Here is a 27,762-nt window from a genome sequence, read left to right on the forward strand (position 1 = left end):
CTGCGCGCAGTCACCTGACGGCGCGCGCCGCAGTCGGGCCGCAGCCGGAGCCGGGAGCGGCCGGGCCCGGGCGGCGCGCGCGGGGCGAGAACGGACGGCGTGAGGCGGCGGCGGCGGGGCTGCCCTGCCCTCCGGCCCGCGGCGGCGGGCACCGAGGTAAAGCCGAACAGCGCCGGCCGCCGGCGGGAGCGCGCGCGGTGAGGGGTCGGCGTGCGGGGGTGCTGAGGCAGCACCGTTCGGACGGAGGGCGCGGTGAGGCGGGGGTCGCAGCGCGTTCGCGGCGGTGGTGGCGGCATCGATGCGGCCTTTCCGCCCCCGCAGCGCGCGCTCCGTGAGGCGGCCCGGCCCGTGCGGGCTCGGGGGTCCCGCCCTCGGGGGCGCCGGGGCGGTGGCGGAGGCGCCCGGTCAGCGCCGGGCACCGGCCGTGCCCGGGCAGCGCCTCGGTGCGGGTGTTCCCCCCCCCCCTCTTCCCCCGAGAGCGCCCCGCGCTCGGTGCCTCGCCCCCGGTTCGCACGCGTGCCCTTGTGCCCCGCTGACACAGGCGTGACTCTCCCACGCCGCGTTCCCCGGCACTGTGCGAAAGGGCCGGCTCAGCCCCGCTGGGAAGTCGGCGGGAGCCCCGCTCCGCCGGGGTGAGACGTGCAGTTGGTATTTGTTGCCCTTTGGGGGAGCTGGGGAAAGTCTACTCTAGACTGTAAACAACGAAATACAATTCCTGTCCGTCCTGTTCTGTGCGGTGAGATCCTTGGCGTGTTTTGGGGCTTGGTGAAAATGTAGTAATCGCAAAAGAACAGTTACCTCTCTTAGCCTGACAGTAATCCCAAAAATCATCTACAACTCAGTCTTCCAAATCTTTATTGAACTAAAAAAGGAGGGAGAAAGTGTTCTAGCAGTAAAGATAACTGCATGCGTAGTAAATTTTGACAGACGCATTAATTTGAGGCACTTGAGGAAGGCAGTTTCTCTGTGTGAAAAACATCTGGCTGCAGTAATGGAATAATTGCAATCCAGAAGCACTGTAAATTAGGGTGATGTGGCACTCAGAATGCTCTAGTGTATAGAGTCAGGACTTTAATCTCTGGTATTACACCACACAGCAAGAAAAGGAAGGACTATATTCCTGTCAACATGATGAGTCTGAATTGAAGCATCTAAGGTAGACCACGAAATAAGATTTGTAATATGAGTTTAACTGTAAAGGTGACTTAAATAGCTTAATTACTCTTGGATGCCCTAACTCAGGTGAGTAAGCCTGTGTGTACCTTAGCAAGCAGTGAGGCCCAAAACAGGCAGCTTTGCAGAGAGAAACAGTTGTCACTGAAAACTGAAATACCCACTGTGATTTTTCAGAAGAGCTCCCATTAACCTGGCTTAGTCAATCTGGAAAAAAAGCTAAATCCCTTAGTATTTGAAATTGTTGAGAGCTTCTAGAGTGTGTTTTCCAATTTAAGCTAAAAAAGAACCTACTCTGTCTGGGTTCATCTTGCGAAGTGAACAAAAGCATAGTAAATGGAGTGTTTGGGAAGTTTGCTTTACTAACACACTCCTGATTTTAACCAAAGTGCTGAACTACAGCTTTAGCTTCCATCAGCTGTATCTCTGAGTTTATATGTAAAAATGTGAATGATCTTAATGTGTTAAATGTTTAATAGCTTTTGATAGGTTCTAAAATTCTCGTGCAAAGGATATTCTGAAAGCTAATAAATCAGTTATGATACAAATAGTCTAGTATTAAAACCCATACCCTTTACCTTATTATTTGGATCAGGTAGGCACTCTTGTTGGGTGTAGAGTTCTTTGTATGTGAGTTACTCTGCAAATCCTGAATAACTCTGCCCTATGGTTCAGGGAAACATAGCTGAACAAGTCTCCTTGTCATGTCAACCCTACCTTCCAAGTTTGATAATCAAGAGTGTTTCTATAAGCACTTAATGGGTTTTCTTTTAACCACAGACCTGTCTTTCTCCCTGCACTGGGTATGCTGGTGTGGGGGCAAAGAGTGGTAAATCAGTCAGAGGGTTCATATTGTGTCTGAATGCTGGCATTTTAATTGTCCTGTAGAATTCAGCCACTGAAAGTTTCATGGAGGAGGTTTTGGGGAGTAGGAAAAAAACTTGTGGTATTCATAATGTGCGTCCTGTTTATATGTAGTCCTTAGTTAAACCAGAGGTAGCGTGTTAGTTGATGCAAGTGTGGGTAGGAACAAAACATTGAGTGAGCCAAAATTAACTGCTGAACCAATCAGTAAGTTGTGTAGATTCAGCCTACTGTGACCACAATGGGGATAATGTGTGAGGATCCACCTGCAGCTTTCCCTGCCCCCACCTTTAATTCAGAAGTAAGCAGTCTGGAGAGGGAACTAAAAGTGATGGAAAGGCTTACTTTGCTGTAACAAATCATGGTCTGCATCACAAGTCACTGTTTCCAGCAGTATGTAGTATTTTCCCATTAAGGCCCTCTTAAGGGTGGAAGCAAGTTTTGTTCTTGTTAAGTATGAAGGGAAAAGGTAGTATTTGTTATAAATGTGAGTTAGAAGGTCAGAGTAAGGCTCAACTGACCGATCAGCTTTAAAAAGGGGAAAGTGTGCTGTGAAGGGTAAATTGACTTTAGAATCATTGGTGAAATACAAATAAATTGAGTTTAATCATTAAACATACATTGGAGAGTGGGAGAGGTGTAGCCTAGGGTATCAGTAACTCAATGTCTTTAAATGAGAGCCTATGTCTTAAAGAATATTCAATTAATCATAAAAACTGTGTTGAGGTACTTTTTTTGTGAATGACTTTATTTGATCTGTCAACATGTTTATAGGTGTTTGGATTCCAGTCTTGGCCCACTGACAAATACTTTGATAAGTAAATATATGGCACTTGCTCACCCTGTTCATGCTACTTTTAAGGTTGTAAAATCACAGAAACCTGAATTGGTTTGTGTTGGAAGGGACCTAAAGATCATCCATTTCCAACCCCCTGCCATGAGCAGGGACACCTTCCACTAGATCAGGTTGATCCAAGCCTGTCCACCCTGGCTTTGAACACTTCCAGGGATGGGGCAGCCACAGCTTCTCTGGGCAACTTCTGCCAGGGCCTGACCACCCTCACAGAGGAGAAGTTTTTTCTAATAGCTAAATTCTTCAATTTGAAGCCAGTCCTCCGTGTTCTGTCAGTCCGGGCCCTTGCCCAAAGTCCCTCTCCAGCTCTTGGAGCCTCTTTAGGCACTGGCAGGGGCTCTGAGGTCTCCCTGGAGCCTTCTCTTCTCCAGAATGAACAGCCCCAGCTCTCCCAGCCTGTCTCCAGAGCAGAGGGGCTCCAACCCTCAGAGCATCTTTGTGTTCTTCTCTGGACTCATTCCAGATGATCCACGTCCTTCTGATATTGGGATCCCCAGAGCTGGAGATCAGTATTTTATGTGATACCATCCCAAAAATGGTTATTAACAGGTCAGCTAGTAAGATCATGTCTTTTGACATTATATGTCAGATAGGAAATAGTCTACAGTTTCAGAATGGGAAGACTGAGACAGTTTGCTATGATTTGGTGGAGACCTTTACTAGTGCTACTATCTGAAGCCTGGTCTAATGCATATATGTATTTTTAACTTTTATTGTTATATAGGAATTGTTAGTTCTGATAAATGTGTGCTGTTCTGTTTTCATATAAATGTTTCTGAAGTTTTTTCTGATTTATGTCTAAAATATTTGCAGATTTCTTTCAGTTTCAGATACTGTGAAGAACAGTTGTGAAAACAAATCAAAGTTAAACAGATAATACCAGAAATGAGATTCTAAATGTAATTTCCAACCACTATTTTCTTTGGCTTGGCAATAAGGCTGTTTCACAGCCTTTTCTGTCAGGCTGTTTCTTGTGTCCTTCTAAGCTAATGTACATTAAATGGTTAATTTAGTATTTGTCATAAATACTTTGACATATATACTCATGAATGGATTGTGTAGTCACTCGGACAAAATTATTCATGTGGTTTGTTTAACTGTAGCAAAGAGTAGAATAAGTAGCTCTAAATACAAAGGTGTTTGTCCTTTAAGTAAAGGCAGGAGTTGACAGTAGATTTTTAGTTGGGCATGCTTTACTTACCCCAAGTGAATATTTTTATTTTATTGTCTAACATAGTTCTTAGATAAGAAAAATTAGAAACAGTTTTTAAGTTTATTTTTGGGGTGTTGTATTTGTGGTTTTGTTGTTGATAGGTGCTTTGGGTTTTTTTTTTTTTTTAAGTTCTTTGGAAAGTCCGTATATTGTTATCTTTCCAGAGTGGTTCTATTTGAATACCAGCACAACTGAAAGGCTGTAAGTGATGGAATTTTTCAGAGGAGTCTCTGAAATCCCTTCAGACTTATTTCATTTTTTAGCAGTGAAACAAAACAAATCCCACAGCATGATTTTTATTCCTGATCCAAAAATTAAAGTTAGTGTCATCTAAAATAATGGGAAACTGCAGAATAGTTTGGGGTTTATTTGGCTTTGATAGTGACTTTGTGTCATCCTCAGAGGGAAACTTTTCCAACTTATGTTCTTTGGAAGATGTGTATGGTTACATGGTATCAATCTCTTTTTTCCTTTTAAAATCTTGGCTTCAGGAGGCTGGTGACTACTGATGTTCTTAGGATCTCCCATGCTCTCCTTCCCATGTCCCAACTTCTCATGCAGCTTGCAAATACTGAGAAAAACTATGTATTCAGTCTTAAAGCCTGGAAAACAAATTAAGACTCTTAGCACAGACTTAAGACTTGCCAGACTTCCCGTGATTCTTTTTAATACTCACTTGTGACTTGACAAGAGTCCAAATGCAGTGTTTAAAATTATGCTACAAAAATACAAGCTAGTAATTTTTAAAAATCTCATTTATGTAATTAAGCTGTCAAGAATATCATCCAGGTGTTGGACTAATAAAGAAGACAATTTAGAATTATGACACTGTTAATAACGGAAAATTAAATGTACATTTTTCTTAACGGAGAATGCATTTTTCTTGGGCAGCAAAACTTGCTTTTTGCTTTTTTATCACTTTCTTCTTTTGCAATTTTTTTTGAAGATGAAGCAATGAACATGCACACTGAAATGCTTGTTCATTCTTTGTCAGCATAATGTGAATCAGCAGCTATTAACCACTGTAGGCATTCATCTGTAATATAACTATTTCCTTAAAAGGAGAGATAGCTGGGGGCAAGGACAGAGAAATAAAACTGTAGAAAAAAGCCTTTGCCGTATGTTTTCAATGAGCTGTGTCTTATCTGAACTGTCTTGTTTTAGCAGTAGTAAGTGATAGTTGTCCCTTTGAACTTCACATCTGTGGATGACAGATTTTTTTTTTATAGGCTAAAGGAAATGTAAATGTCAGCCCTAAGAGAACTGATGGAATTACTGACCTGCTAGAACTTACTCAATAGATCAGCATAATAAGAGTAGCACCAAGAGTTTGTTTTCTCCCGGCTATATTTTTGAGGGTCTACAATTGTGTTTTTTCCAACTGTTGAGGAATTTGAAGTGTTCCAAGAATACACATATGTTAGAGGCATGGTGCTAACTGAACCTTATTGTTCAGTTAAGTTAAACAGTAATATGCTTATTGTTTGCTAAGTGGTAAATTAATCTTGCTAGTTTTATAATTTTGGTGATCAAAACTGAATTTGCATCTGGGGGCCCAAGTTCAAGCAGCTTAGAGAGCAGTGACAGCCAAGGTATGTCCTGCCTGAGTTCTGCAGCTACCAAGGGGAGATTTGTTCTCTGCTCTCTTATTTCAGAACTTCACCTGTGTACAAGTGACACTCACTGTGATTGAGGATTGATATCCAGTGTGGTGTTGATGGATGCTTGTTCACTAAGGAAAGACTAAGTAACAGGGTTTTGTTTACATTTTTAATAATTCGGGTAACCTTTAGCTGGATCCTGTGTGGCTCGTGTATGGTAGGTGCAGATCAGAAAAAAGCCAAAAACAAGTAGACTGAGTTGATTTGGATGGTAGGGCTGCATAATTGATATCTCAGTCTAGGAACAAAAGGTTAACTCTTCTTTGTAGGATTATCTGAATTTGATTTATTAACCAATGGAAAATAAGAGGCTTTTGTTCTTTGAAAGAAAGCACTGAGCTCATAGGATGTAACTCTTGTAGCTCAAGTGTTTTTGCTTGGTTCCTGCTAGAACTATGTCTTAGTAGAGCTTAAAACAGGAGGACCACAGGTCCGTATTAGCTAGTTGATTACCTCAGTTGCTCTTAGGTGTGTTAGAATTGATGGTAACAAGGTAGATTACTGTGTTTTATTTGGCAGTGAGTCTTTGAGACAGCTGTTAGGTTTGGATCCTAAACTGAATCAAATCTGGGTGTCTTTGGATGAATTCTCGCTTCTTCAATGTTCAGCTGGTGATAAGGAAATTCCTGGTCATAGAAGCACAGTGAGGTCCTGCTGGATAGGAGCAGCTGCTCTGCAAGGCTTACTGGAGTGCTGGGTCCTCAGCTGTCCAGGAGGAGAGGGCAAATGTCAAATAATTTGTGTCAAAACCTTCTCCAGTCTGCTCTGCTCTTCAGTCTGCTTTTCCTGAATTTGAAAAACCTGTCATTTTGAGGGGGGGAAAAAAGGATTTGGAAGGCAGACTTTATGTGGCCGTGGATGCTGCCTCTGGATTTGGTGCTCCAGTTGTATCTTGGTGACCATTATATACTGGAATTTAATTTTCCAGGTCCTTGGCTTTAGCACAAAGAGTTAAGATTGTAGAATGTAATCAGCTGTTTTTCCTGAAAGTTTGAGTCTTCAAAGTAGTAAAGGTACGGCTGTCATTGATTTCCATGGGTTTCTGTGCTCTGATTTAGTATTTTTAATGATACTTGAAACATTCAGACTCAGAATGTTCAAAAAGCATTTCGATAAACACGTACACAAATGTGTGTGCTTTTGTCAGCTTCAGTGACAACTTGATGCTTTTTAGCTTCCTTCAGCTCTCCCAGGACACTGGTTTGTCCACAGGATTTTGTGTGCACTCTGAGATGTGGTGGTAGTGCTGAGCTTGGGTGAAAGTTTGTCTGCCTTGTGTGAGATGTTTGTGCAGATGAAAAATAAATCACCTTGTTGTGAGTTCTGCTCTGGTACTCTACCTGCACTGGATACATTCCTCAACAATGTTACCTGTTTTACTACTATTTTTCTTCTGTAACTTGGTGCAGATCCTCAGGTAAACCATAAAGTCTCTCCATTGATAGTTAAAAAAGTATTCCAAAGATGAGAATCATGATTGCTGAAACCAATTAAAGCTATAAGGAACTGTTGTTGCTAAGTTACAGAAGAAAAATAGTAGTAAAACAGGTAACATTGTTGTGACTCTTTAAAGCAGAGATTGGTGGGAGGAAATAAAGGATTTTATATCTACCTTTATTCTCTAGTCAGCTAGTAAAGAGCAGTAATTGTTAGCAGATGTGAGCAATCAGATAAGCAAACCTGTAGCCTAATTTAACGTACCTTACACTCACTGTACCTCACTGTTACCTTCCTTTAATAATAATGACTTTGAATACATGGGAAAAACGAGCTGTGGATGAGATATGTATTTTACAATGAGTCCTGATAAGCATCTTGCTTTGGTCTCTGTACTGTGTACTTAAACAAACGTGTATTCCTTTTTTTAAATGTGATTTTTACTGATTTTCATTAAGATAAGTATTTATATGTTCTTTGGAAACAAATATGTATATATATAGTAATTTGGATGTGGAGATATCTAAATTTACTGAAGACAGGGTAATTTTGCAGGTAACTGTTGGGCAGAGTTTTCATAATTGTATACTAGTAGGGAGGAAAAAAAGGAGTTACTTCCCTTTGATAAAGCAGAATAAAGTTTTATAGCTGGTACTTAGGAGGAAAGATTTCTGTCCTTATGCAAAACATTATTTATCTCAAGATCATGGATAAAGAATGAAAACTTTGTAGTAGCAGGCTTGGTTGTGTTCTCAAAGCAGGACTTAGTTGATTGTGCTTCAAGTGTTTATGTAGGTTTTATATTAGCATTATGCTGATGTTCACGGGGTTTTTTTTAATTTTCAGTTCCAAGAGTGAGAGGTTATTAGGTGTGCAGGGTTTCAGATGAGAGGCATTTTAGGAATGTTCGCAGTACTAGTTTTCTTCCGTGAACTGAGGATTTGTAGTAAATGAGCTTTTATGTTGTTACTTCTTTAATCCTTCCAACCTGTATTGTAAGAACTATTTAAGTTTTGGAAGATCTTTTTGGACTCTCCATATTTTTTATGCAAATGTCTGTTACAAGTATCTTAAATAATACTGTTGCATGGGTTTTTTTCTTAGTGTCTTCTGCATTCAGTCACATGGTTGTTGGCACCTCCTTTGTGAGCAGTGATTTCGACATACAGTCATCTGCTTGTGGAATACTTTTCCAAGTTATCTGTGCTTGCTTTTAGTTTTCCTTGCTTGAAGGTTACTTTTAAAATACAAATAGCATTATAGGAGTTTTAGGCTGCTTTCCAAGGATATGATTTGTTATTGTTGTTTGTAGTATCAGTTTTCCTTTTTAATACCTGGTTGCTGATGTTAATAATATTAATGAGAGGGGAAAAAAGAGCCTGATAAATAATACTTGTAGAAAATTAAATGACGTAAAATGGACAGAAAAGCCTAGAAGGTCGATTCTTATGACAGTTTCAGCACAAACTTGTAAGTTTAATTGAATTGTTTTCTCTACTTCATACCTTTTCCCCTCTCTGTCCACCCATTCATAAATTAGTTTTAAGATTTGAGTGCTCTAGAAGAACAGTTATGGTAGAAGAGAAATTAAACAGTTTACAGAAGAGATGTACTTTTTCTCTTTGCTGTGACAGTAAGCGTTCTTGTTGTGGACGTGTGTACAACAGATCTAGTTACAGAGAAGTTGGTTTGTACTCACACTGCTGGGGAAAATCTGGTTGGCTGTCGTGACAGTGTCATAAATGTGGTACTGTGCCCTTATTACACAACTGAAAAACAGAATTCAGACATTCACAAGTTTGACCTTACTTCTTAAGTGTAACAGCTTTTTACAGTGGTTGCATTTTCCCTTTCCCATTTGATGCTTTTGTTTTCACCAGCATTTTCAGTTTTCTGGTGCTTTACCTTTGGATTTCTTTATATTGTATTTGACAGTACCTAAATTTTACAAAGACTGAGATGAATTCGGTGTTTGAGTGTAGTGTAGGGGTGGTGTTTTTTTGGTTTTGTGGGGGTTTTTTAAAGGTTCTCTTGAAGTTTGAAATGCTTTTTAAATGCTGTATTTTATATTATGAATACCTCAAAAAAACTTGTCATCCTGTTTAAATATAGAAGGAACACAACTTGGCTGATGAAGTCTTCACATTTAGGATGTACAACATTCTGTCAGAGTAAAGTGTTAAATGGAGTTATGCTAAAAGTACATATTTCATTCACCTCTCAAGAAACAGAAGGTAGTGTTTCAGTGTTGAAAGATATTTTGGTTTTTTTGGCAGCTGAAACATTGGAAGCTCTCTAAGTGCTCCAAGTAGTCCACAAGCTGTTTTGAAAGGATGGTGTGTGCCTCACGGAGATAAGTGAGAAGGAGGGTTAACTCTTCTCTGCATTCGTTTGTTTGTATCTATAAAAATAGAAATAAACTAGTGTTCCTTTTAGCCTTCTGTGTTATGGAAGTGTAGTGAACTGAACTGGATATTGGAATTTATTCTTTTATCAGGAAAAACCCAAAAGCAGCATATATGATATGTGTTGTCTGTCTGAAGGTTCTTTCTTCGAAGAAGATAGGAAAAAAGAGCACTTTAAGGATTATGTTTAACTATAGTCTCCCTCATGAGTTTTACCTAAGTGTTCACCCAGAATATGTCCTTGTTTATAATACTTCCCTGTGCTCCCTACCACTGTGGATTTAGTCTTCAATTTTTCCCTTTTGTCCTCTGTTCCTTTTTGGTGTTTTGAGGTTTTTTTACCTTGTAATAAATACAGAGTTATACATTGTGTGCCGTAAGATATGAGCAATATGATAAGTTAGGCTATGGAGCAATCCAGTTAGGAATATATAATTCATATTGCACTGGTTGCTTCTCATAAGCTCTTAAAAAAAACAGAAGTTCATGAATAGCAGTTCCATGAGGAATTACTTTGTTCCCATGTAAATTGACTGGAAATTAAATATTTCCTAAGTTAACAAGTCTGTACTCTTCTTATTAGGTGTATGAAAACATTTAAATGTTTCCTTCCAAAAATAAGCCCTTTAGGATTAAGAGTGAGTGATATATATAGTGCTTTTCTCTTCCACTTCTTAGAGATGAAAATTCAGGTTTATGGAACTTTTGGGATTTTCCCCTCAAAACTTTTGTTTTCTCCATACATTTGTACATTTTGTTGGTGATGTTAAGCATACAGTGTTCCATAAGGGTGTGGGAAGGGCAGGTAATGCTGATGTGTGCTCTACACTTTACTGGGGTCCAGACTAGTACTGTGCTGCTATGGCCACTGGAAATGGGGAGCTTTTTCTTCCCTCTTTCTATTCAGAAGCTCACTCAAAATGCCTGTGTGCCATGAAAATAGCTTGAGCAGTGAGTAACCAGGAGCACAGCTGGCAGCATGGCTGCCTTTTCTCCACAGGGTGTTTAAATATGGGCACGTCCTCTGCGCTCCCCATGTTCTGAAAGTTTCCCCACATCTGAAACCTGAGGATGTACACTGGCTACAGTTTTATTATTGTTGGGAGCTGGCAGATGGTAACAACCTCTGTTGAGCAATAGAACGATGAGGTAGTCCCATGTCAGCTGAAGTGAGTCTCCACAGCTGTGCTCAATTACAGGAACTCTGGGGTCAAGTGTAATCTGAATGCTCGGTTTGTTAAGGTATAACGTGTCCTAGTCATACCATGTTTTCTTTGCAGGGTAGTTCCAAATCTGACTTAAGTGGTTTCTTGATTGAGCAATGGCACTTCTTAATAATCTTTTCTCTTCGTTTTAATTGGAAGAACAGCTCAACTGAAAGTGAAATACAGTATAAAGATCAGACTTGGAAATACTTTCAAACTTTGGACTCCCTAGCCCTTCTTTTTTTTCTGCAAATTTAGGAGTCTTCAGAACCGTTATACAAGTTATATATTTCAAGGTTTTAAATACTGTATACCTTTAACTGTTGTTTATTATCCAGTGAATACTGGAATATTTGAGACTTTTGTCAGATTGTATTGCGTTGCCAGGTGATCTGAATCATAATGATCCCTTGGGAAAGCAAACTTGTAACAAGTATGACAAATCCAATAGTCACGAATAGAAAAGGGGGGAAAAAAGTTTGCATTAAGGCAGGTAGAGAATTCAAATTTAAAAACAAAACACCAATCTACTTGAGAGAAAATTGGTATTTTACCAATGCTGGATTGGTTTAGCAGACAAAATGCTTTTGGAAGAAGACAGAACACATATATTTTAATCTGCACTAGATGGATCAGTAAAAAGGAGTAGCTCACATAGTATCTTGGTGAATTTTAGTATAATGCATCTGTTTTATTTCTCTACATTTTCATCGTGTTGGAGTTGGAATATACCAATTACTAAGAGTGAAAGCTTAGATAATTTCTAGGTGTTAGAGTAAATTTATGTCTCTGAATCACTGGGTGAGGAAAGAACTGTTCTTTTGCTGAAGTCCATTTTCTGGTCTATGAGACTACAAAAGCAGTGTTACGATATACATATCAAGGTTTGGGTACTTTAAATGGTCACAAGCATGTATTTATTTGAAGAAGAATTAGGCCAGAGCAGTGCATGTTTAACATGCTCATGTTTCAGTACCAATAGGCTGGATGTGACTTTCAGAGCTACAACTTGTTTCTTTGCTCCCCAGGTGTGAATCACAGAAGCATGCTTTCCACTGAGCCTCACACTACCACCTGTGATACAGAATGTCTCTAAGTGAGAACAACAGCGTGGTGTTTGCCTATGAATCTTCAGTGCACAGTACCAATGTACTACTCAGCCTTGATGATCAGCGAAAGCAAGATATCCTTTGTGATGTTACCATTTTAGTGGAAGATCAGCGATTTCGGGCTCACAAAGCTGTGCTTGCAGCTTGCAGCAGTTACTTCCTTTCAAGAATTGTGGGCCAGGTGGACGCTGATCTTATCATCACTTTACCGGAAGAGGTGAGTGTCACTCCCTTCTGCATTTCACCTGCCAGTGCTTCTGGTCTGCTTTGTTCAATTCTCTTTTACAGTAGGCTGGGGTTTAACTCAGAGTTACAGTAGGGAATTTAAGAGCTGAAAGACACCAGCCTACAATCTGGGATACTAAAAATATTTTTTTAATTAAAGTATTTCATCTGTATTATCTTGTAAAGGCTAAGTACTGTCATCTTGGTGTAGGGTCTGTTGGTTTTTTGCCAATGTTTTTATTCTTTGACTTCCATCCCGAATAAAAATTAAATAAATGACTACTGCAAGAGTTGGTTTTCTAGGTCAGTCACACTAAATCTTTTTAGGTTTTTGTTTTTCTTGTTTGAGCATAGCTAGCTAGAAATGTGTAAGAGAAAGTGAAAGGAGTGGAGTGTTTGTCCCCTCTTGATCCTTGCAATTTTTGCAGTGTTTCTCCCTTAAATAGAAAGAAGGCACAATTTTAAAGTACCATTGTATTTTTTTTCTTTCAGTTTCATTTATGAATGCTAGTTATTTGTAAAGGCACTCTTAATGTTTTGTTAACTGCACTAAGTCTGAAGACATCTTGACAGCTTATGGATAAACTCTTTTACATTCTACTTCCCCACATTATAAAGGATAAATTAATGCAGTGTAATCTCCCGAGCATATTTCAAATGCTATTTTAAGAATTCTTTAGGTAGGTTGTAAGAATTTACAGACAGTTTTAAAGAACTGTGCAGATCTCATCAACTTCCTTTCATGTGTTGTGTTCTTTAAAAAGAACATACCAAACAACTACTAAAAAAATAAAGTAAACAAACCCTCGACTGATTCTTAAATTGAATTTCATGAATAATTCATTGTTTTGCTGGCAGAAGGATTCAGTGTAATTAATGCATTGATATAGTGCTTTATTTAGCATAAAATACTGTTCATTTCAGTAAAGACAGGGAGCAGAGTGCGGACTTGAGTTTAAGTATTAATAGTGGACATACTGCTTTATTCTTCATTTGCAGAGAAAAGGCTAAAGGAAGTGCCATGTAGTTGATAATCTGTCTGTGGCTTTCTAATTGATTCCTTAGATATTTTTTCATGTGTAGATGATCTTGTGCAGTTTCTAATGATACAGTTTTTGTTTCTCTCTGAATTCCCTGGTAGGCAACTGTTGTGAAGACATAAATGTTCAATTAAAATCACTTGCTCTAAAGGGACTTTAAACTGAGTATTCTGTTTGGTGTACAGTTTTTGAGTGCATTTCTTCAAATCAGTTTGAGGAAGAAAGGAGTCGGTGGCTGTAGTAGTAAATAATCATATGTGGTCAAACTCCATTTTTTTCAATTTTTTTTTTTTTTACGTGAGTGGTGCATAAGACTAAGTGATTAACAATAATAGCACTTCAAAAACTACAATTAAATACCAACAGCATATTCTAGAGTAATTAATATACAACTTGCTTTGAAATATATCCTTTGTGAGGTTGGAATCTAGTTACTGGTTTTCAGCATACAGCAGTGTTTTTCACTTTTAGTACTGCATTGCCAGAACATTTTATTAAGAGATTGATCACAGTGAAGAAAACTGTCACAAAATGTGCATGATAAAATTGTGTCAGAAGAATTGTTTCAGAATGAGTTTGACCAGGTTTTCACCATAGGACAAGTCTGCTGGTTTTGTTCTATACTCTCTCGTGCTGACAGGGCAGGTAAATTTGTGTATTTCTCTGCTTAAATCCAAATTGACCATACTACTGGCTTTTTATTTGTTTTTGTAATAGGTGACACTTAAAGGATTTAGTCCTTTGCTTCAGTTTGCATATACAGCAAAACTTGTTTTAAATAAAGACAATGTGTCTGAAGTTTGCAAATGCGCAGAATTTTTGGGTGTACGCAACATTGAAGAGTCCTGCTTTCAGTTTCTCAAATTCAGATTTTTGGACTTTAAACTGGATCAGCAGGAATGTCCTAGGAAGAAATGTTGCACACAGCATTGTCAGAAAGCAAACCCTAAAACTGGGAATGCAGATGATGGAGACCTAGAAATAAATTGTGAAGTAGAAACTCTTCTAGAAAAGGAATATAGTCAAACTCCTGACACAAAGCCCTGTAAAGATGAAGAAAATGCTAAATCATCACCTGCTCTCCAAGATAATGCCAATCAAAACTGTGATCCTGTACATTTAGAAAGGGGTAGTGCTTCCAGCTTATCTTCCCAATGCCCAAAGTATAGAAAATTCCAGAAAGCTTTTGGAAGTGACAAAGTTCATACTTTGGAGTCCAATTCTGGTGTTAAAGATGTTCAGGTACCACCATTTTCAGCTTCTCTTGAGAAGGAAACATCTGATAATGATGGCATACAAAAAGCTCAGGAGTGTGTGCCTATGCAGCTGATCTCAAACTGTGAAGAGACTCAGGTAGAAATGGAAGAAGGGAAAGAAGGCATTCAGAAAAAAGAAGAGTCTGAGAAGGATTCTGTAACTCGGAATGTGTCATGTCCTGTGGAGAAAATGGATCTTGCTGCTTTCCCCCAAAATCCTGCTGCACCTCATGGACTCAATTCTGTGTCAATTTTGCATAGTTGTGAGCAATATGGTAACTTGAATTTCAGTAGTATGCAAAACAACACAGTCTTAGCAGAAAAAACTGTGTCAAGTACTGGAGCTGGAAATGACAAAACTGAAAGTCAAGGTAACCCATCTTCAAAGGTGGATTTGTGCATTAGGGAAGCCACTAACATCACCTCAGCTGGAGATCGAAGCAGTGTGGAGAGAGAGATAGCAGAACAGCTAGCACAAGGGTTCTGGAGTGATATTCACAGCACAGATGCCTGTCAAATACATTTACCACCTGCAGTTTCTAAAGAGTACTTGGAGCCAGTGTATTCGGGGAAAAAGCCAGAGTGTCCGTGGCTGGGGATCAGGATCAGCGAAAGCCCTGAACCTTGCCCTCAGCGAACTTTTACAACACTGAATTCCGTCAACTGCCCCTTTATAAGCAACCTTAGCACTGAAGGATGCTCCAACACCTCTGAAATGAGCAGTGGAGATTATGCTCAGGGACCTCAACAAGAACAGTGTCCCTATAACTATGTGATAAGTTTGGCAGAGGATTCGGAGACTGACACTGAGGGAGACAGTGAATCCTGTTCAGCAAGAGAACAAGAATGTGAGGTGAGAACATATTCATGTATCCTTTGCTTCCCAGTCTCTTAAGGCCATATTCAAACATCTCATTCTGAGTTTGAGTGTTTTGTTGTTTTGGGGTTTTTTGCTGTGGCTACATGTTTTAAAAAGTCGAACTGAAACTTTAAATAATCATTCAGAGGCTTATATGGAAGGTCACTATTAATTCAGGGAGACTAAATTAAAGCATGAGAGTATTTTTGGTCAGATACTGAAGTGTTAGATGCTTACATATTAGATTTTTTTCTGGAACAATTGTCAGAAAAGGTTGTGAGTCTTAAATCAAGGCATGAAGGTTCATTCTTAGATTTTTTTTTTTTTAATCTGCTTCAGTTAGATTTAGGTTCTAAGAAGTTTAGTTTTCCTTTCTGTAATAGAAATTTACCCATTTTCTTGGTTTTATTCTGAGCTGTGAGGTGAAGGTGGGAGAGAAATGATAGTTCAGATTTAATGTGAAGTGAAAATTAAGTTTTTAAGCTGGCTTCAGTGGCTGTGTATTTAAGACTGTTCAATAGTATCTCCTTCTCCAACACTAAGGTTATTTTTGTTTCTCCAACTGCAGTAATTATCTGGCACCTCCTTTCTTTGTTTGCTTTAGTAGTGGTTTAGGCAGATACTGTACAGGAGTAGTCTAATCCTAACAGATATACCTGGAGCAATTTCCATCTCAGTTCTTAGAATCATAGAATTGCAGTGTAACTCTGCATGATGGATCATTCAATGTTACAAAAATGTAGTTGTTCTTAAAATACTAGGGTTTTTATCTTTTCAAGATGCAGGGCCTTACTGAGACTGAACCTAAGTGGAACCTGCCATCAATACAAAAAAGCTGCAATGCCAGACAAAAGGTCAGAATTGGTAAAATACATTCCTCACCTTTATGTGATGGAGAAGATGGCATCATTGTTGAGGACAGTCCTCCGGGTTTTTTATTATTTTTTGCCTGTTTGTCACCATTAGTAGCAAATCAGAGAAAATATTCTGTGTTCTTTTTAAACTATATGCAAATCTTTGACCACTGCAAGGTAACATTCTGCTACTTACTGTACTCAAATGTAAAGATTAAAATGAAGTGTCTTTAGTTGGATACTCAAAAACATAGTGGTTATTTTGTAAAGGTAAATATATTTTTCGGTATTTATCAACACTTTGTGATCTCAAATGCTTTTGGAGCTCAGGTACAACAGTAGCAAGAGCCTGGTCCTCTCTCTTCTCTGACACTAAGAAATAAAAGACAAATATTGTAGCTTCTGTATTTTAAGGAAATGCCTGTTTCAGATAAACCTTTCCTGCAGAAAAAGAAGCATAGATATAAAAATGTATGCAGGAAGCAGTCTTAATAGCAGCTTTGGGAAAACTTTAGACTATATTAGTGAGTCTTGACACGTGTTTTGAACCTCACCAAACTGTAACTCCTCTTCTTAGAGTGTATCACTGCATATTTGATGCACAAATAAGTAGCTTTCATTCTACTCTGAATATGCTTGTAAGGATCTAGTGTAAATGTGCAAATATTCTCTTGCACCTGTGCTTGAACTCCTGTAGTTGAATCCTCTGGATTTTATCCCATCATCTGATGGTTATGTTACTTTGTTCTTATCTCTGAGATGCAGGAAGAAAGATGGGTTGTGTGGTAAAGAATGCTTAAAATGGAAACTTGACTTGTTGGTGTTTGTGTATATCACTTCCACCTTGGATTTACAACTGTATCTCACATTCTAGGTAAAACTGCCGTTTAATGCACAAAGGATTATCTCACTTTCCAGAAATGACTTCCAGTCATTTTTGAAAATGCATAAATTAACTCCTGAACAATTGGACTGTATTCATGATATCAGAAGACGAAGTAAAAACAGAATTGCAGCACAGCGATGTCGCAAGAGAAAACTTGACTGCATACAGAATCTTGAATCTGAAATTGAAAAACTGGTATGTATAAATATTCGTTGCTGTTGTCATGTCTTTCTCTAAATGTCTTGACTGGCTGTCTGGCAGTAGAGTGAGAGTGAGGTGGTTTACTACTTTTTCTACTCCAGCTTAAACTTCATCAGTCTTGTATAACTTCTTGATAGCAGTTCTAGATTTTTCTGAGCCTTGTTTTAAAGTACACACATCTTTACTTCTGTGGAATTGTTTCCATTCAAATTAAACACGCATCACAGCATAATTTTTGGTGAAGGATGTTTCTGAAACCCATAAGCTTAGAATTTAATGGTACAGAATGATTCCCAGACTGTTATCCTACAGTGGTTTTTTGCCTCTTCCCCTTTCTTGCTTTGAGATTTTGTTCTTCAACTCATGGTATTGCTCATGGTCAAGTTTGCAGTTACGCAATTGTTAGTTGTGTAAGTACTGTTCTTGGAACATGTCAACGTGGGCTGGCAAACTGTTTCCTGAGTCTTGAATGTTAAAAATGAGACCCCTGCAGAAAGGCGGAAGATACAGAAGAACTTGGGAAGTTGCTTGCCTTTTTAGCAGTTGCATCAAGCCGGTAGCTGAGGAATTGATGCATCCAGATTTCTCTGCAGCCATCTGTTAATATATTTACTCCTCCTTAAGAAGGCAATAAGAAGATAATATGTAATTTAAGAGAAATGTAGGTAATCTGAGTTAGGATTATGCAAAAATAGCAATGGCAAGAAGATGATTGAGTGGCTTTTCAGAAAAACAAGTCTTTGTAGGACTCTCTCATCTCAGTTTCACAGTCAGGCATACCATGTGCATGAAATAGTTCAGTTGTTTCAGACTACTATAGTCTTATTCTTGTTTGGTATCTGCATCAGCTGGAACATAGCAGTTATGTTGCATCTTTTTTGACGTCAAAGTGAAAAGGAAAATAAAATTAGAGCCAAGTGCCGTGGACTGGGAACTTATTTTCTCGTGGTCATCTTTCATTGCATCTACTCCTACCTCTGCAGTGAGGAGATAGACTTTGAAGGAGAGTGTGCAGTGCCATAGAGCTCTGATGACCTGACAGAGCAGGTTGTGCTCAATGAAGAAAGTGCTCTGTGAGGGAGGGTAAAATCAGGTGATTGTATTAATAATATCCTTACTGAAGAGAGAAGTTGCGTTTCTGACATTTCAGAACTTTTTGCCTGGTTTTGTCATCATGTTGTCATTTCTGTTATGTAACTCTGTCAATATTTTGCAATACTTGGGCCGGGAATTAAAGGTTGATCTGCAAGATTAGACATGTGGTTGTTTGAGACTAATAATTATAATATCCTTCTTTCTGTGGACCTATCCTGGAACAGACTGAATGTCTGCTGTTTGACAGGTAACACCATGCAAGGCCTAGATAATGAGTGTTGAGTCTTGAGAACTGTGAGGTGAGGTCTGAGTTATATGAATCATTCTCTAGGCACAAACATGTTCCAGTTGCATTTTTTTTTTTTTTTCAACTGTGCTGATAAGTCTCTTCAGAAATTCCTGAAAAGACTCTGTGTGGAGCTGTTGACCATGCCTGACAGCCACAGATCATCAAATCTTTGTAAGTTGTACACAAATACAGAAACATTAAGATTTGTCTAAGCATGATTTCCAGGTGAGTGGAAGAAAAGAGATGTCTTGGAAGGACTGTGTATGGTACATCCAGGTTGCTTCATGCATGATGACTCCTGCCTTGTTCCTGTTCTCTGGGTCAGTTGTGTCTCAGACCTTTTGGACTTTGATCTTCTCATGGTATCATCGGTCATGTGGCTTTGGGAGGGAAGAGAATGGTGTAGCTATAGTTTGACAACTCTTGACAAGTAGATAATACTCTGTACTACCAGTTTTGGTGGAATTCCTCATCCTGGTTTCCAGTATGTGCAGCATGTTGTCTTGTATTAATTTCTGTTTGGTGCTGCTTCAGTTTTTTTCTCTCTCAGAAGATGCTTGTGATGTGTTTCTTGGAAAAGTCCTATATTTGGAACAGACTGACCCCTGCCTGGCTAGAGGCTGGAGACTGACAGCTGGCAAGTAGCTTTGCTGACAAGCACCTTGGGGCCTGGCAAACAGCAGGCTGAGCATGGATCAGCAACGTGTCCAGACTGAAGGAAAGGCCATCAGTGTCCTGGGCTGTGTTAACAGGAGCACTGTTGTTGGAGGGCAGTGGTTGTTACCTATCTTGGCATGTGTAACACTGAATCTTTTGCTGGATTTTCACCTCTCCCAGTTCTAGGAGCACACTGATAGACAGGAGGAAGGTTGGGTGAAGGCCACTGGGATGGCCAGGCCTGAAGTACTTCTGTGGTGAGAGGCAGAAGAAATGAGGCTCCTACCTGGAAAAGGGATGGGGAGACCCAATGGCTACCTGCCCATAGCTGTGGGGCATTCCTTGAGATTATACAGCCTTTGGTGATGGAAGATCTTAATTTTCTGGGGGGAGTACTTAACAGCAAGAGAACAAGAGTTATGGTCTTAAATTACAAGGGGGGGATTTCATCCGAATATAAGGCAAGTTTTTTCTTCCAGTGGAGACAGGCAGGCAGTGGAGCAGTTCACCCTGAAAGGCTGTGTGTGCATGCCCTGTCTTTGAGGGTTTTGTGGCGTGACTGAGCAAAGCCCTGAGCAGCGTGATCTTGCCTGATTTCTGACTTTGTTTTGAGCAGCAGATCAGACTACAGACCTGCTGAGGTACCTCCCCTACCAATTGATTCTGTAAAATTGGAAATCTTATGTTAAGTTCTATTTATATTGAAGAAAAATACTGTTCCGTGCTGAATCTGCTGTCTGGGAGAGTTACCTTTGATCGTGTCTCTTGATCTTCTGTACTGATAATTTTTTACCTCCCCATATAGCCTTTGCTTATTGACCTTTCAGGTGAATCTGGGTGTCTTTGGTCACTGATGTTCTGTATTTGAGAATACACAAGGGATACTTAAGGAGGTGTTGACTTGTTAGAAACGGCTGTTTCAGAGACCCTGTGTATATTCACATTCCTTGTACTTTCTGCTGTACAATGGGATGACCCTGCCCGAGCAGGGAGGTCAGACCAGATGACCCACTGTGGTCCCTTCCAACCTGACCCATCCTTTGATTTTCACTTTGAAACTTTTGAAATGAGGGTACTTGCAAGGGGGAGCAGAGTAGAGGGCAACTGCTCTCAAGAAGCACTACTTCACTGAGGATTGTGTAGCTGAGGAGAAGGCAGTGTGTGGACTAAGTACATTCTTTAGCAGAAGATTCAACTGTCAGTTTATTATGACCTCAAAACTAACTGACATTCTTTGTACTATTAGTATAATGCTGATAAAATAAAACAATAATATTTAAATGTATTAACCTGTCAACAGCTTCAGAAGGGGGATGAGAAATTCATGCTGGAATAACTATTTCTGAATGTTCATGTTTGCTTTAAATAGCAGTCCGGATAATTTAATCAGGCCATAATACACAGCTGAGTGCCTCTACATACCCAAAAGGTATTAGGTGATCTGCCTAACAGAATGGGAAAGATTATTCTGATAAGTATTAAAAAACACTTGGACAATGCAGGCATCAGACACAGGCAGCAAGGCTGCATGAGGGGAAAGTCCTGCTTGTCAAACCTGATTTCCTTGTATGACAGAGTAACCCACCCAGCTGATCTAGGAAAGCCAGCAGATGTAATCCTCTTGAACTTCACCAAAGCTTTTGACAGGCTCTCTCAGGATCCTTTTGAACAAAATGTCCAGCCCACAGCTGGGTAAACACATCAGGTGGTGGGAGAGCAGCTGGCTCATGAGTCAGGAGCAAATGGTGACAGTGACTGGGGTGGCACCAGGTTGGCACCAGTCCCTGGTGGGTTCTGCAGGGCTCCATCCTGAGCCCTGTGCTCCTCACCATCTTCATGAACAACCTGGACACAGGACTCACTGGGAGTTTGCCATTGACACTAAACTGGGAGGAGCTGTCAACTCCCTTCAGGCAGAGAGACCTGGACAAACTGGAGACTTGGACAATCACCAGCTGGGTGAAGTTTAATGAGGGCAAGTGCTGGATTCTGCTCTGGGACAGGGCAGCCCTGGCTGTGTGTATGGACTGGGGAATGAGAGGCTGGAAAGCAGCTGCAGAAAGGGACCTGGGGTGCCTGGTCCATGGCCAGTTGAACACGAGTCAGCAGTGCCCTGGCAGCCAGGAGGGACATCCATGTCCTGGGGGACATCAGGGACAGCATCACCAGCCAGGCAAGGGAGGGGATTGTCCTGCTCTGCTCTACTGGGGCAGCCTCACCTTGAACATTGTGTGCAGTTTTGGGCACCATGGTTTAAAAAATGGCATTAAACCATTGGAGAGGTTCCAAAGAAGGGCCATGAGGATGGGGAAAGGTCTGGAAGGGGAAAGTCTTAGGAGGGGTGAATTGTGGGCATTTAATCTGTTCAGCCTGGGGAAGAGGAGACTGAGGAGAGATTTCATTGAGGTCTTCAACTGTTGCAATAATGCAGATGGGACTCGGTTTCTTCATGCAGAAAAACTCCTTCTTTTTTCACATAACTAATTTTTGTACAGTTTTCATCAATCTGTTTAACTCCAATTGGCTAATAGTTTTCTTGCCACTCAATTCATCAGTTAGAAAGTGCTTGTGTGTGTACATGTTAAGACTCTATCTACATTTTTTACATTTTTTCATTGTGGATTCTCGTGGGACAGATCTTTTATTATAGGTGCAATTTATTTTTCTCTACAATAATCGGTTGTTGTGTTAACTGACTTTTCATTCCTCTGATTCTTATGGGCACTTACATGCTTAGCTGGTAATTCAGCAGAGCAAGGCCTGATTTTATAAGGCCTTTCTTTTATAATATCTTTACTTGTATGCAACATTCAACATCCTCAGAAGGGGCAGGTGCCAATCTCTTCTCTCTGTGACAGTGACAGCACTTGAGCAAACATCATAAAGCTGAGTCATGGGAGGTTTAGGTTGGATATTAGGAAAAGTCTCTTCTCCCCAGAGAGTGGCTGGACACTGGAACAGACTCCCCAGGGCAGTGGTCACAGCACCAACCCTGACAGAGCTCAAGAAGCGTTTGGACAAAGTTCTCAGGCACAGGGTGTGACTCTTTAGGTGTCCTGTGCAGGGCCAGCAGTTGGACTCAGTGACCCTGATGCATCCTTTCCAGGGTGGCGTATTTTATGATTAACAGCTGCTCCCAGTATGCTGACAAGTAGAAATTTATTCACAAAGTCCTCTTTCTACTAATTTTAGACAAAAAGAACTGGCAACAACTGTTCCTCTTGCCAAATGCTGCCTAAACTTAATCAGTTCTTTCAAAAAGAAGTTGTAGAGGTTGCAGTATGAGGTTTCTCTGGAAAAAGGGGATGTCAGGAGGAGTGAAAATAAAACTTGCCAGGAGTGAATTGACATAACAGTAGTTGTAACACATAGTCCCTATAATTAAAACTTGGTGTGTTTTGAAAACTGTATTTTCTTTTAATCAATTAATTACAGAATTTAAAATGTATGTGTTGTGACATGTTTGGATTTTGGTTCTTTGTCCTTTCATTCAACTTCTTCACGATGGTCTTGCTTGTTCCCTGTCCTTTGTCATTTCCTCATTTTTCTTTATTCAAAAAGTTACTCGTTTCCATGATTAGACTTCTCAGTTATCAGTGTCCTTCCATCTTTAGCCAGTTCTTTCAGAAGCCTCAGAAAAATTCGCAGCATTGAAACAAAAAAAAAAGCTTAATTTAATACAGGCTGGTTTCTTCTACTTGATATTTATTAGTGAGTTGCTATCCTTAGTTTGTTGCCATGTGTTTGGACAATCCTGCTACATTATCTCTAGACTGTCAGTTCTTCAGCACATCTTTTTTATCTTTCCTAAATTTTCTATCCAATTTAGGAGCTATACTTCACTCCATTGTTTGTCCTGTAGTGGATTTGAGAATGGAAGTTACTATCAGCTAGTGGAATAGTTTCAATAATTAAAATGTGATGTTTGATTTTCAGCATTTCAATTTTAAAATACAGATTTCTGTGAAGACTGCTTAATGTTTTGTTGAATCCTTGGTTTTTGTTACCATCTAGAACTAATGTTTCAGGAATATTTACAGGAAGTGCAACAATGTTTCATTTGTTCAATAACTACAAATTACTCCTTTGTCTGCCAGCATGAGTTTGGAAAAAGCCGCATATCTGAAAAGCCACATAAAATAGCTTAGCTGATGATGCTTCCAGAGAGGTTAGGATTGGCCTTTTGATGTGTTTGATTGTGCTGCTGCTTACTTTGTTCATGCCAAATTACTTCTGTTTCAGCAGACAAGAGTATTTAGTCTTGTCTTAGCTTTGATAAGAGCTTAAACCATAGTTTTTATGAAAATGTAGACTAAAATACTGTTTTTCTTTTTGCAGCAAACTGAGAAGGAGAATTTGCTGAAGGAAAGAAACCACATTTTATCAACTCTGGGTGAGACAAAGCAGAATCTGACTGGACTTTGCCAGCAGGTGTGTAAGGAGGCAGCCTTGAGTCAAGAGCAAATACAAATACTTGCAAAATATTCTTCTTCAGATTGTCCACTCTCATTTTTGTTCCCGAAAAGAGAACAAACAGCTCCATCTGATAATGAGCTTGTGGTACCAGCATCTGTAGAATCAGCAAATGGTCTTTCAGGTGTCACCCCTACAGCTGAGCAGAGTTCCTGTTATCAGTGTGTCAAGAGCGTGTGCGAGGCCACGTACGATCAAGTGCAAGAACTGCACCCGGTTCCTGCCAGAACATTGGAGCAGACGTCGCTCGTGGAGCCGTGTACACAGAGCAGTGGCATCACAGACTTCTGCCAGCAAATGACTGACAAATGCACTACAGATGAGTGAACCTCTCCTTCCCACTGCCAGCCTCTCAGCATTGCAACTAGAAGTGGGATTGAGCATTATTGGAAAGTAACTTACTAAGTGAGAGAAAAAAGTTTAAATATTTTGAAACTATATTGACAATTACATGGTCACCATTATTACTTGGCAAGCTTTTGGGTTTGCTCTGTGTAGTTCCAAAACATAATTTATATGTGTCAGCCTTGGAGTTTTTTCTGTGTGGTGATGCCAAGGAGGGTTCAGGAAAGCTGTTGGAAAGTACAAATTCCGTGCACAGGTGCTTATTTGTGAGGAAGTGTTGTTGAAGTATAGAGCAGCCTACTCTGATTTATGCCACAGTACTTAATGCCACTCTGCATTTTAAGGAAAGCCTCCTGACAGCTGTTTATGCACAATGACTTCTATACCTGGAATGCTTCTAAGACTTTTTTTTCCTGGTAGACAAACCTTGAGCATGTATAGTTCTGTAAATGTTCATTTTGTAGATGGGCTAAGTGACATGACAGGATGAGGAAATTCTGGAATAGCCCCCTCCCCATCACAGACAAGACTTTTACTGAATTAAAGTAGTAGGCTACTACTACTATTAAAATTGATTAGTAGTAGGCTTTTATTTAATAAGTGCTCTTGTCTCTGTAGCACAGAATTAAAAGAACTGGAGCAGCAGAGGTGCTGCCACGTACTGCTCTCTTCTCTAAATTTAGTGAGAGGAGTAACAACGTGCTGTGGAAGGCAGACATGTGAAACTGGTGCAGTTCTTGCATGAGTGTGCATTGGATCCTCTGGCATCTAATCCCATAGGCTTGTTAAAACTCACTGCTGTATTGTGACTTCCTGTCCTGGCACCTTCAAGCTTGCTGCTTATGTATGGCAAGTTGGAATCAAAGTATTGTGAAAGTCTAAGGACAGACTTTTTTTTTAAGGTGTTCAGGCGCCACATGTTTTTCTTTCAGTGCCTAACTGCCTAAAGTAAGTTACAAATATTTGTTCTCTGATCACTGGGACCAGTAAAGTTCTATTTCAGAATCAGTCTTCAGAATGCTTTATGGCTAAACCTGTAGTATATTTTCAATGGCTTGTGCTATTAGCATAGATATATAAAAAGTTTATTGAAGAAATGAGCTGGAGATATTTCCTTTATTACTTTATGAAGGAGAAATTCAGCTACTGAAAATAATCCCCATTTTTCTAGATTTTTACATAGCAGTGGATGCATATTGTATACCAATGATGCTTTGTTATTTTGATGTTATTCTCACACCAGAACTAAGTATTGAACCTCACCACAGAAAACTTTGGGTTTGCTGGTTTACAAAACATGAAGAATCTTGTACAAGCCAGTGGAATTCTTCATTTCCTACCTCAGAATGTGTATTAGCTTTTTGTGTCTTTGTGTGCATGTACAGTAGGCAGCAACTAAGCAAAGGCCCTTGTAAATACTGCTTTTCAGTTTTACCTTGCAGTGAGACAAAACTTGTTCTTGGCAAGGCTTTTTTTCCCTCCCCCCACCAACCATAGGTAACATAGCATTAATAAGTACAGTAAGCCACTTATTTAAAACAAAAATTTTAAAATTGACAGATTTCAACAGAACTTCTCATAACCAGCACATAACACAAATGACTACACTACCTCACCTATGGGACTGAAAGTTGATTCAAATCTCTAGTAAATCCTTGGATTTTCATCATATATCATTACTTTTTAAGGGAAAAAAATATGGAGCATATCTTGTATCAATCACAGTACTTGCAGTAATTGAAATTCAGAAATAAATACTACAAGGCAGACATCATGATAATTGAACTGAAATTCTATTAAATTACTATCATTGAGATATGATGATCCTATATATGTATTACTTTATGAAGCTCTCTGGGCTTTTTCTCCAGTTTCTGTAGATTCCTGGTTAAGTTAATCCTGTTTCCTTCCCAGGCTGTCCCCTGGGAAGCATTTTGCTCTTAAGTCTCCATTTTATTTAAAAAGCAAACCAACAAGAAACAATCAAAATAAAATTCAAAGCCCAAACCTCTGCTGTTCATAACTACTCTCACTTTTAAAGCTGGTGATATTCTGAAATGACGTGGACGATGGCATTAAAGCATTGTCCTAATAGTGCACATAGTTGGAAATAGAATTCCCTGGGGTAAATCCTTGTTATAACAAGGTGGAACATCTTTGTAGGGAATGGCTGTCTGGGAGCTTATCCAGTGCCCAGTGCCCTGACACACTTGGCTGCAGATTAAGTTTGAGGGTAGGTTTTTGCCTGACCAGCTGCATCTAAATAATTTTTAAAATATTTATTTAATACCATAGACCTACAAGTTGCATGTTGACTTCTATAAGCCTATATCATCAACTTGCAAATGTTACGAATGAATGACAATTTTATGATACAGAATTCTCAGGAAAATGTTTTTGGAGTTTGGTTTTATTTTTTTTTCTTTCAGTAAAGAAATACTCAATTTTGAAATTGTAAAATACTTTGTTAAAGCATGTTTTAAAATACTTTGGTCAGACTATCTTAAAGCCATAAGGGTATGATGGCATACAGATTGTAAAATAAACAGATAATTACAACAGTTGATTTTGTATTTTTCATAATTCAGTATTTTCTAAGTCTACAATAAAAACCACTATCCTTTCTACAAAGGCTTTTCTATTTTGTATAAGTCCTCTGCTGTGAAAGTCTCTACTGATGCATTATTCATTTATGTAGTACTGCTCAAACAGTTCTGAAAATGGTACCAAAGTTGTCTCTATGTAGTTAATAAGTTGAATAGACCCAAACCAGCTTAGGATTCTTCAGACAAAGCTGAAATCTAATAATCCAGAGAGGTAATTGTACCAAAATTGGGTATCTACTGAACTACTCATAATACTTCCTCAGCAGTGTGTATTTTGTTCTATTGACTTTCTCTTTTAATTGCATATTATTAAATACATGAATATTCTTCTCAACCTACTGGAGATGAAATTTGCCACGTGGAAGACCTGCTATTTTGTATGAATGGCAGAGCCAAGATAGAATTTTAAATAAAACCCCTAAAAATGGTTAACAAATAAGTAATGAGTGAGAATAATATTGCAATACAAGTAAGTTGAGTATATCCTGTTAACTTGAGAAATAACGTTTAAGGCTTTCTTGATATATGATAATGGTCTAGTAAGAATTCAGTGTGATACTTTAACAAGGCTTCCTAATTTTTACAATCTACTATTTCATATTTACTGTGAAAGAGGAGGAAATGGATGAGAGAGATGTGGGAAGAAACAAGACTCAGTAATCAAAATAGCACCCCAGAGCATGTATATATTCAACTTCATTAACTTGCTGAAGGCCATAAGTCTCAAGCTTTCAAGTGAACTGGCATAATTTTGTTTAAAAGTATTTGGTAAGAAAGACTCAAAAGTTCTAAATCATATTGCAATTTTATTTCTCAGCCCAGTGGTGATAAATCTGATGATACATTTCATGTCAGCCTGGCAACATTTGGGACTTTTTCAGGAAATAAGAAAGATTTTCAGTGAACAGCCTGTACTGGTCTGAATTTTCACTTCTGTTACTTTGACTCTTGTTAAAAATACACTTGCTTTTTGTTAATTCATGATCCTCTGAAGTCCTTCAGATGGAGCCTCAGCAGGTTGTACTTATACAGATTGCCTGTCGGATACTTCTAGGT

General features: G+C 39.3%; 1 protein-coding gene across 3 annotated transcripts; it reads left to right on the forward strand.

Annotated features, from left to right (window-relative positions):
- BACH1 (BTB domain and CNC homolog 1) lies at positions 1–26,731 on the forward strand. Of its 3 annotated transcripts, XM_014882033.2 has the most exons (6): positions 1–156; positions 11,840–12,137; positions 13,903–15,294; positions 16,080–16,154; positions 17,029–17,235; positions 23,621–26,731. In XM_014882033.2, exons 2-6 carry the CDS (start codon positions 11,898–11,900, stop codon positions 24,080–24,082), a joined length of 2,376 nt encoding a protein of 791 aa, XP_014737519.2. In that variant the 5' UTR covers positions 1–156; positions 11,840–11,897; the 3' UTR covers positions 24,083–26,731. The 3 variants fall into 3 exon arrangements, with proteins under 3 accessions (XP_014737519.2, XP_088013157.1, XP_088013164.1); XM_088157031.1 differs by lacking the exon at positions 16,080–16,154 and having other exon boundaries at positions 2–156; XM_088157038.1 differs by lacking the exons at positions 13,903–15,294; positions 16,080–16,154 and having other exon boundaries at positions 2–156.
- The last annotated feature ends 1,031 nt before the right edge of the window (positions 26,732–27,762 follow it).

This window comes from Sturnus vulgaris, chromosome 2, assembly GCF_052056855.1.
Source record: "Sturnus vulgaris isolate bStuVul1 chromosome 2, bStuVul1.hap1, whole genome shotgun sequence".
Taxonomy (NCBI): domain Eukaryota; kingdom Metazoa; phylum Chordata; class Aves; order Passeriformes; family Sturnidae; genus Sturnus; species Sturnus vulgaris.